At 41.2% G+C, this 10,255-nt stretch overlaps 2 protein-coding genes across 2 annotated transcripts; both read left to right on the plus strand.

Moving 5' to 3' along the window:
- Window positions 1-104: 104 nt before the first annotated feature.
- Window positions 105-3,370, plus strand: odad4 (outer dynein arm docking complex subunit 4). Its single transcript, XM_046034639.1, has 11 exons — window positions 105-315; window positions 455-586; window positions 739-892; window positions 977-1,035; window positions 1,226-1,376; window positions 1,616-1,840; window positions 1,927-2,134; window positions 2,219-2,305; window positions 2,438-2,634; window positions 2,758-2,858; window positions 2,953-3,370. The coding sequence occupies exons 1-11, from the start codon at window positions 190-192 to the stop codon at window positions 2,986-2,988; spliced, it is 1,476 nt and encodes a 491-aa protein (XP_045890595.1). The 5' UTR covers window positions 105-189; the 3' UTR covers window positions 2,989-3,370.
- Window positions 3,371-4,423: 1,053 nt separating this feature from the next.
- On the plus strand, window positions 4,424-9,593 carry LOC123960124 (2',3'-cyclic nucleotide 3' phosphodiesterase). The gene is made up of 4 exons (XM_046034679.1): window positions 4,424-4,548; window positions 6,243-7,742; window positions 7,870-7,997; window positions 8,174-9,593. The coding sequence occupies exons 1-4, from the start codon at window positions 4,464-4,466 to the stop codon at window positions 8,636-8,638; spliced, it is 2,178 nt and encodes a 725-aa protein (XP_045890635.1). The 5' UTR covers window positions 4,424-4,463; the 3' UTR covers window positions 8,639-9,593.
- The last annotated feature ends 662 nt before the right edge of the window (window positions 9,594-10,255 follow it).

Genomic DNA, 10,255 nt, shown 5'->3' on the forward strand with positions numbered 1-10,255 from the left:
ATATTCTAATATCTACAAGTCTATGGTTCTAATAAAAACAGAGATGGGGTTTTACTAAGCGGGGGCAGAAGATGGCGCTGTTTCCCGTTCTCGGTTTGTTAGTGTGGTTGTCAGGGGAGCAGCTGACTGCACACCTCCCTAAATTAAATTGTTTGCAAACGCTTTTAAGACCGACAATTTTGCTTAAAAATGTCAAACACAGATGGAGATTTCGAAGGTGCAAAGCCAAAGGGCGTATTCTCAACCTTAATGGCCGATGGGGATTGGCTGTACCTGAAAGGAGAGTATAAAAAGGCTATAGAGAGCTACACAACGGTAAGTAACGTTAAATTAGCTAGCGTAACAAACTGATCATGGTATGGTGATAACTACAGAATATTTTGGAATTGCATTATGTTGTGCAAAGTTATCAATAAAAGCAAGGAGGAATGACTTCCTTTTGGTCTTTCTTAAGGCACTGACTTTGAAGCCTGATGAGAAGACCTGCTTTATTGGCCGATCAAAATGTTACCTGAAGATGGGGCAACCTGAAAACGCTTTAAAGGATGCAGAGGCTTCACTCACACAAGACAAGTCATTTTTCGAGGTAAATTGCATGTAACAGAAATGTTGGTCCCTTTCTCTGTTAACACTTAAGAAATAAATTGATGACTATGGGCTTCGATACAGCACCTAATGTACAAATGGGAGAATTTATGAAGTGAAACCTATAAAATTAACTTTAACGTGATTTTGCAGGGATTGTACCAGAAAGCTGAGGCATTGTACTACATGGGAGATTTAGAATTAGCCCTGGTGTTTTACCACAGAGGACAAAAGCTACGTCCACAAATACAGGAGTTCAGACTGGGTATCCAGAAAGCACAGGAGGCCATAGAAAACTCTGTTGGCAGTAAGTAATTCGATACTATTTTGTGACTTACACTAAATAATGGCATATGATCTAAACCATGTGTTCATCTCTTACATCTTCTAGGCCCTTCTGTAAAACTGGAGATTAAGGGAGACCTGTCATTTTTCCAAAAAGATGAAGAGGTCAGTTTTTTTCTGTGTTCCCCTCACTGAAATACTAGAGGTAAAGCTGTTTTATGAGTAACTGTACACATACAAACATCAATCCTGTCCAGGATCACTTTCCTAACTAGTGGATTACCAGTGCTTGTGCAGTTCTTTGCATGTAACGGTATAATCCTGTAAAATAATTATGTTTGCCTGACCGGTAAAGAGGGCACAGCCAATTAATGCTACTCAGCATCTGATGAGGGAGAAAAAACAGCAGACCCAGAAGATCCCTAAGAGTGAGAAGATAACCAAACATCTGCTGGGAGAGTTTTACAGTGACAAGAAATATCTAGAACAACTGCTTAAAGATGAAGGTACTATGTTGTTTTACTTAGGCCATACAATACTTTAAAAAATGTTGCTCACTGTTTGTGTCCACGCTTTTGTTTCTCTGCATCTTTATCTTTTTTTGCTGGCAGATAGGGTAGGCTGTAACTTAAAATGTTTACTATTAGTTTCTCCTCCAGTTTTTACTGTTAAATCTGTTTATTTAACCCCTCTACACTGTTGTTTTTTCACTTTTAATAAGCTAATAAACCTTTATGATCTGCAGACTTGGTAAAAGGGAAGACAAAGAGTGGGGAACAACTGCAAGATGTTATTCAGGGCTGCCTCACATACCTTGACACTTGCACCACGTTCTGGAACCAGGAGAAACCTATCTGTGCACTGGAAAGGGAGCGTAAAAACATACAGCACAAATGTAGCAAGCCCCGTCATAGCGCACCCTCTGAACCTGCTCAGTTTCTGCTGAAGAGCCTGGATGACATTGATGCAGGTAAGGCAGGCTTCTGGCTGAACTTGTTGCCTGCTGCTTTTCTTTGTAGCCTTAAAAAACTGCTCACTGTATGTTTGTCATCTTAGAGTTGACATCTGGAAACGCAGAAGGTAGCCTCAAGAAGGCTGAACAAGTCATGAAGATAGTGCAGGAATGGTCAGAGAAAGAGGTGCCTGATAAGAGAGAGGTTTTGGGCAGCCTGCACAGTTGTATTGGGAATGCCTTGATCGAGCTGGGGGACATTGGCAAAGCATTAGACCATCATCAAAAAGACTTGGAGTTGGCTCAAGAGTGGTGAGAATTTGGAGAAATTACACAATAGGACTAAATGCATCAGACTAAATCTATCACACGTTCAGTAATCCTTTTTATCAACAGCAAACTTCCAGATGCAACGTCCAGGGCTTTGGACAACATTGGTCGGGTTTATGCCCAAATTGGACAGTTCACACAGGCCATTGAGTTGTAAGTAAAGAATAAAACATTGGTCACACCTCTCTCAGCGAGCATTGTTTTACATTGAGGTATGACTGTTGAGAATTAGTTTATTGGTGATTGGTTATTTCATTTTCTTTTCTCTGTGTGTTTTCAATTCAGCTGGGAGAAGAAGATTCCCTTGGTCCGTGGTGGTTTGGAGAAGACATGGCTGTTCCATGAGATTGGCTGGTGTTATCTGGAGCTTAATCGCCACGAAGAAGCCCGAGACTATGGCATCCGTTCAGTTGCAGCGGCTGATGAAATTGCCGATGAGAAATGGCAGATAAACGCCAATGTTTTGGTAGCACAATCCGACTGTAATTATTTATTTATTTTTTCTTTATATTATTAGACATTTTCTAGTTTCTGTGACATGTCAGATTATTATTACTTTTTAAACTATTTAGTGCTACCATGCTTCTCTTCTGTTTTTATCCCAGTGAAACTTGGAAACTCTGAATCCTGCGTCTCTCACTTTGAGAGAGCCTTGACCCTTGCCAAACTGCAAGAAGACGACTCTGCCATGACTGCCATTCAGAAGGTTTCCTCTCTGTTGTTATATTCCTACCTTTGCCATCTTTTTAGTTCCATTAAAAGACATTTTGGATCGCTGACATCTATCATTCTGCTTTCAGGCCCTTGATGAAGCAAAGCAACACCTACCACAGTGAGGGCATCCTCCGTCAAGATTTGTGGTGCTTCAGAGGGCTAGTTGCAGAAAAAAAAAGACCTATAGAAGACAACAATCAGCAAATAAACGTTGAAGAAAGAGACTAATAAAAGGCATCTCCCTCAAAAGGGGCAGCTTTGAGTTTTTATGAATGCAAAGAGTGCTTAAAGCTGGGGTAGGCACCGTAGGAGAATTAGCAAGAAGTGTATGTGTTTTGATGACAGCCTTAGTTTTATAGACCGTAGTGAATAGTGCAAAGGTATCTACTATTCTTTGAAGAGTGAAAATATGGTTATGGGGAAGTGTTTATAAGATCAATATCTGGCCTACATCCTGCTCTATTTTCAGAATTATTTCTTAAGAATAAATGCTATTATTTTCAATATTGCTATTATTGTCAGTTACAGTCCAAATTTATTTGTGAGACCACATTTTTGGCAGATTTATATGAAAAGCGGAATATGTGTTAACTTGAAAATGTGTCACTGAATATAAAAAATACAGAGGAATTGTATCACACACTTTGACATACACACTACTACCTGCCAACAGAAGTCCTCTTATCTTTTAATAACTTAAGAGTTCCCTACTTGCTGCAGGGAACTTCCCCTTGTCACAAATCACCTTTACTGTCACAAGGAGTACATGGTGTGAGTTACACACAGACGACTGCTTCCTGCAGTGTTAATATAAGTGTAATGTTTATGTGTGAAAAAACAAGTGTACAATTCAAATTTATGGTCATTGTCTGCTTTTTGATAGTACCTCTCTTTGCCTGAGATGTTAATAATGAATGTGAAACAAAGCATAGTGAGGGAACTTTTACTTAAAAGCGTTTTGCCTTCTTAAATCTTGAGAAAATGTCCCTGATATATTGCCTTGTGTTATCCAAACTAGCCTACTGTAGTCTTTCTGTCTGTGAGGCCTACGTTTTGGGATGAGATGGGAAGGTGTGTGAGTGAGTTGTTTTTCTTACTAAAGAGACGTGCAGTAAGAACGAAAAAAATAGCAACTCATGTAAAATGGGGACAAATGTAGTGTTTATTTTAGCACAGACAGTCACAGATATATAGTTACAAACAAATACACAAACAAACAAACACACAAAATTAGAATAACATATAGACCCATGCAGGAGATTGTTAATTCAATTTATTCAGATATAGCTTGGAGCAAATGTCACCTGAAAAAAAAAAAAGAAATACGTAACGTTGCCTTTGCGATTTCTAAGAAAACGAAGCTTAGTTTGCATGAGGTGGCGAGGGGGGGAAATAACGCTAAATAGCCAGTTAAACCATCATTAATACGTATAAATGTATTTTATCCCCAGATGTTTCTTTTTGTACTTTATTCTATCCGTATCTTGATCATAAAAAAATTTCCCAGCGTCCTTACGGTACTCAGGGGCGTGTCCGTGGCCACGCCCAGTTGCGCGTTCCCGGGTTTCCTTTTGAAGCGGGTGCACGTCTATGCCATATGTGCCAAGGATTGCCTTGTCATTGTATCCAGAGAGAAACGCGTGGTCAGCGGCACCACCGACAGCTCCACTGCAGCGTATCTGGTAAGCTGGCATTTTAGCAAACAAAAGCCCTTTGTACAGTATTCCTTATCTACTACACTTTTTATTTTACGCCTGAAATAAGTTGTTCCGGTAACATGCAGTGACTTGTATACACCATGGGCTGTATACACTCTATGGTATAAACTTATTCAGACGTGGCGCTGTAGCTGGTGATGTTTTAACCAGATCCACTGACTGCCTGGCTAAATTGTTTTTGTCTGGCGTGCTAACGTTGGGTGCACGCCACTCCCCGCCTGGCCACATTGTGCAGTTAATAAAATGTCATGTTCAAACTCTACCGAATTTCTTCGTTTAAAACAATATTTCAGCTCCCTTGGACTCGTCCGTCAACAAAAAAAATCTTGTTCTAAATTAAGCTTATTTGGTAATGCATTTAGTTTAAACTTGCCTTAAACAAAAAAAATCCCCTCACTCAATGCGCCATTTACTAGCTACTACTGAAACCTTGGTTGTACAACGAATAAGAGGAAGTTAAATAAGTGTTCATATTTCTAAATTTTGCATATGTTTGGTTTCAGGTTTTGTGTATTCCGAGCTTTTAAATGTTAGTCAGTTTGTCTTTGTTGTTACATTGGCTTGCATTAGTGCTTCCCTTTCGTGTCTCATGACACGATGTGGTTTTCACACATCTGTTATTCAGCTTATCGGACATTTGAAAAAACCTGCCACACGGTCTAGGTCGCTATACTATGAAGTCATCACACTTTTTCCGCGATACCCCCATTTTCATAAACCCTTTGTCCATGTTTGCGTGCAAAGGTTTGGCGCAATTAATTTAGCAATTCAAGGTATTTTATCAGTCACGTATCCGGCTGTTTATTTGCAATTACTGAAAACAAGATAATCGAGATAAAACATCGCACTATTTCGCAATGATGCTCATGTTTTGTCCTGTTAAAAACCCAGCGCACCCCTTTTATCATTTTACAACGGTGTGCTCTCGCCCCTCCCTAAAAAGCCCGGACCCTCTCAGCAGGCTGAGGCATGTTTAGTTCAGCTCGAGACAAGATGACTGGAGTTATAATTGCCATAACTTGCTAGTAGTCACCACTATTTGCTTAAGACGATGGCATTTTACTCTGCATAAATTGCGGGCTGTAGCAGAGTTTCCTTTACTCATAGTATAACAAACATATTATTGTTTTTCTTACTCATCGCTGGTGTAACACAACGCCACTGCTGAAAATAAAAAATGAGGATGAGCTGCAGTGGCACAATTTTGCCATCACCCCTGCTGAACAGAAATGGACATTATAGCTTAAGTTTGTTATTAGCTTGTGTCTGCCTCCTGCACATCCAGAATTTGTTAAACTGCAAATCTATAAAAAGAAAAAGACCCCCCCCTTAACTAATACCCAGAACTAATACTCAATATTCAAGAAGTAAGAGTAACTTCCTGCCTAAGGCTGCAATCCTCACACTATTTGACTACTACTACTATTAATTACTGCCAAACGTTTTTTTTTTTTTCATTTAAAAAAAAAATAAAAAATTATAGTACTGGTTAAAGATCCCATTTGATCAAACTTATGACTATAATAGATTTAATGTAGTTATGTTAGAGCACAGAATCATAAATAAATGGACATTGTGTGTCCAACATTTTTATGACTTAATTTGATCAGTCATCATTGGTCCAACTAAACACATTTTCTTTCTTTGATGTATTTAAGGTAGGTGGTGTGTAAAGTCAGACTTTAAGCCAGACATGGATACTGACAAGAGCGGTGAGGTTTTAGATGAGACTCCACAGCCAGAGGAGACTGTCATGGAAAAAGAGGTTGTGTCAAAACTGGAGACACCAGAAGACTCCACAGAGCCTGAGAAGCCTGCAGCTGCTGCTGAAGAGACGGAGCAGCTGGCAGTAAATGGCAATGAAGCAGAAGTCATCAACTTGAAAGAAACCGAAGAGTTGATTGTGACAGAAAGTGTTACGCTGTCTGAGGAAAAAACAGAAGTGGAGATTGAGGAGAGCTTGCCCAAAGAAAAATCTGACATGGCTGCTGTGGTGGCACCACCAGAAGCAGATGAGTCATCTGAAAAGATCCCTGCCCCAGTTGCAGCTTTAGACACAGAACCAGAAAACATCCAGCCTGAACAGCAGCCTGTGCCAGAGAATGACCCAGAACCTTTGCCTGTGCAAACACCTCTGGCAGAGAGTGCCCCTGAACCAGGGCCAGAGAAATTGGCAGAATCAGTTGCACAAGCTGAACTGCAAGAGCAAACATTACCTGAACCAGCCACGCTGCAGCAGCCAGTGGACACACAACCACCCAGCCAACAAGAGAGTGTGTCGGAACAAGTGGAAACTAAGAAAGAATTGCCGACTACAATGGATACTGTGGCAGAAAATGATAACGCAGCCAAAGAGGAAAAACCAGCACATACGGAAAAGGCAGCAGACACTGTGGCAGAAGTTTCCTCAGAAAAACCAACAGAAGCTGTGACATTAAAGGAGGAGCAACCTGCAGAGGACAAGAAGGTTGAAGTAGAGTCTGGCATTCTGAAGGGAGCTGAAGCAGCAACAGAAAGTGAAGGTGCTGACCTTCAAAAGGAAGAGGATACAGTCCCTGCATCTGGCTCCCTGTCCTTTGCCCTCCTGGAACAGCAGCAGACCAAAGACGCCCTGCGAACCTCTCGTACCCTTGTTGTCCTCAGAGGCCTTCCAGGAAGCGGTAAAAGCTTCTTGGCCCGTGTCATAGCTGATGCCTACAAAGACCAATGCTCTGTCTTCTCTGCTGATGACCACGGCGTAAAGCCAGAGGATCCAGACTCATCTGGGGATGGATACAAGGCTCTGGATGACGCTGTGGTGGCCTGCTGCAGTGCAGGAACAGCATCATCGCTGCTGATGGTGGTAGATGACACCAACCACACCCAGGATCGGCTGGCCCGCCTGGGGGAGATTGCAGAGCAACACAATCTTGTTCCTGTCTTTTTGGAGCCACACACTGAATGGAGCAGAGATAAGGCACAGCTGATCAAGAAGACTAGGCGTGGACTAAAGGAGGCCCAACTGGAAGCCATGAGAGGTCCACTTGAGGAAATGTCCCTTCCTCTTTACTTTGGCTGGTTTCTTCTGTCCTGTGTCCAGGAAAAGGTCCGGTGCACATCAATGGACTTCCTGAAAACGCTGGACACCTTGGAGGCCTTCAAGAAACACTTGATTGACTGTGAGTGTATTTAAAGTTTTTACAATTATTACAGAAGTGAATGCACAATCTCAAGTCTTTTATGCAGATTCAAATCTAAAATCTCTAGCATGACTAGAATGCGATTGATCTTGCCTTGTATTTACAGTCACTGGTAAAGCTGAGAAGGAGGTGGATTTGGAGCAGTACTTTGAAGCCAAAGGGACCCTCCATTGCACTACAAAATTCTGCAACTATGGAAAAGCAGAGGGGGCCAAAGAGTATGCAGAGAATCCTGTAAGAAACCTGTCACTCAAATTTTTTTTTCCTCCTATAGATTTTTATTTTTTAAGAAATTGGTGGCTACACATGTTTATGGGCATGTTATTAAGACTAATGTCCAAGCAGTGTTATTTTTTTGATTATATTAAAGTTAATCTTATAATACTTATTTCCTTATTCCTACTCTTCAGGCTGTTAAAGATTCCTACAGTTCTGTGTTCGAGCTGTCACTGAGTGCTCTCTTCGTCACTCCCCGCACCGTTGGTGCCAGAGTGTCCCTCACCGAGGAGCAGCTTTTGCTGTGGCCAGCCGATGCCGAAAAGGAGGTGGAGTCTGCCGTCCCTGCAGCTGCCTCCCTGCCTCCGGGTAGCCGCGCCCATGTTACTCTAGGCTGTGCAGAGGGTGTCGATCCAGTTCAAACAGGTCTGGATCTGCTGGGCATCCTGGCCCTGCAGCAGGAAGGCCAGCAGGGGGAGCTTGTGGAGGAGATGGAGCTCGGCTCGCTGACCTATTACGGCGAAGGAAGGTGGCTGCTCAGTCTCAGAGAGCCCATCTGCACCCCAGCCTGCTTTGCCAGCTTCTACGGACCCAAGGAGCTCGAGCCGCCCAAAAAAGAACCAGAGAAGAAGAAGAAGCAAAAGTGCTCCATACAGTAAATGGCAAACGTGGGGATGTGTGGCCGGGATGACTGGTGAATTAAAACTTAGGCTTACTCTGTGCAAGGTGTGTGTGTTTGTGCAGTGTTTAGGGTTTCACTTATAGCTGCCCTAAATCCACAAGCTGTGTGCCTTTTTTTTTTTTTTGTTGTTGTTGTTTTTTTCTTTACTGTTTTGCACCACAACCCAAGATGCCTTCAATCCATTTAGGCTTGTTAATATTGTTCATTATCTTGTTTCGCATATCAGTGCCAGAGTTGCAGTACCTGGCTATTTGCTGAGGTGTTGGCTTCAGTTTTAGACTAAGGTAGAATAGCCTCCTCCCACAGCTCCACGGTTACCTAAAACTTACTTTTCCTCTTCTATACATGTCAGTGTCTCAGTATTCAAAAACTAGGTACTTTCATTGCATGCATCTCAAGTTAACGGTATCAACATAGTAACACATTTCTGACCTGCTAAGAGTACCTCTTCAACAGAATTTGTCTGGTGATTCCTTTCCTCTTGTAAGTTTAAAGTCATTTGTGTGTGAGCAGACTAGGAAGTCATTGTTACAATAGCATATGGGCCAAAGTTATCTATTTGATTAAGTGTATTAGAATGAATGTCATTTATAGAGGTCCTTCCTGGTACAATCTTTGCACTGTGCATAGTTTGAAAGGGAGAAAGCTGATACGTTAGGCTTTTTTTTTTTTTTTTTTTTTTGCAGCTTGCACTTAGTACTTATCAAATGCTGTGAATCTGTCTATATTTTGCAATCTTCTACTGCGCAAGACTGCACCATTGATCCCTTTTATCCTATTTGAACCGCAACTCATGTATTGCATCTCGATTTTGTATCTTCTGTGACTGTAATTTTTGAACAGCAAGTCCTACTTTGTGTAGCTCTTATGAATCACTATTTTTGCACTTGTTTTGTACACTTAATAAAAAAGAACATGCTTTGCTCCAGTAATGCAGTTTGATGTCTTTTTATTTTTTTTTTTTTTTAGTACTACTAATGTACGTTGGTGAGCAGCATGCAGCCGGATCAGTTTAGCTGCACATGGCCGTTTTCTCACATCATGCATTTGTAGTTGATCTTGTAAACCAGAAGAGGGCGCTCATCCCTTGTGTGGTTGTAATTTATACATGTAACCTAATGTAGCTTCCTTGTATCAGGACTGGCTTTACTCCAGTCTCCCCTCGTTGAAAATACTATATTTGAATAGTCAAACATTGTACCACAGACTGTATTGCACCATTTTAAGTTCACTTCAGTTTGTCCTTTGATCAGAAAGTAATGTATCTGACAGTATAGCTGCCATCAAGCATAACTGTCCAGAGTGTAGCCTGTGCTCAGCTGTAATATCCACACTGCATTTCTGACCCAATATACTTGAAACTTCAAATCCTCATCATGCCTCTGTCATTCTTTTATCCTGTTTTGCATTCATAAATTCCAGCATGATATAAAATTGTGCTTTGTAAGGTTATCATATCAATGACCGCGACAGTTATCACACAATCTACCACAAATACTGCTCCTGTCTAGAAAGCTACAAAATATTATACTTTTTATTCTTTAACAGCCTATATAAAAATGTATTCCAAATATTATGACAATACTGGAGGAGG

This window comes from Micropterus dolomieu, linkage group LG02 (genome assembly GCF_021292245.1).
Source record: "Micropterus dolomieu isolate WLL.071019.BEF.003 ecotype Adirondacks linkage group LG02, ASM2129224v1, whole genome shotgun sequence".
NCBI lineage: Eukaryota > Metazoa > Chordata > Actinopteri > Centrarchiformes > Centrarchidae > Micropterus > Micropterus dolomieu.

Bases quoted from the DNA above. Each gene is read 5' to 3' on its own strand.
- LOC123960124 (XM_046034679.1), top strand. From the start codon at position 4,464: ATGTGCCAAGGATTGCCTTGTCATTGTATCCAGAGAGAAACGCGTGGT. The intron at 4,549-6,242 runs GTAAGCTGGCAT...GATGTATTTAAG, and splicing joins GCTCCACTGCAGCGTATCTG to GTAGGTGGTGTGTAAAGTCA. The intron at 7,998-8,173 runs GTAAGAAACCTG...CCTACTCTTCAG, and splicing joins AAGAGTATGCAGAGAATCCT to GCTGTTAAAGATTCCTACAG.
- odad4 (XM_046034639.1), top strand. From the start codon at position 190: ATGTCAAACACAGATGGAGATTTCGAAGGTGCAAAGCCAAAGGGCGTA. The intron at 1,036-1,225 runs GTCAGTTTTTTT...TGACCGGTAAAG, and splicing joins TTTTCCAAAAAGATGAAGAG to AGGGCACAGCCAATTAATGC. The intron at 2,859-2,952 runs GTTTCCTCTCTG...TTCTGCTTTCAG, and splicing joins CCATGACTGCCATTCAGAAG to GCCCTTGATGAAGCAAAGCA.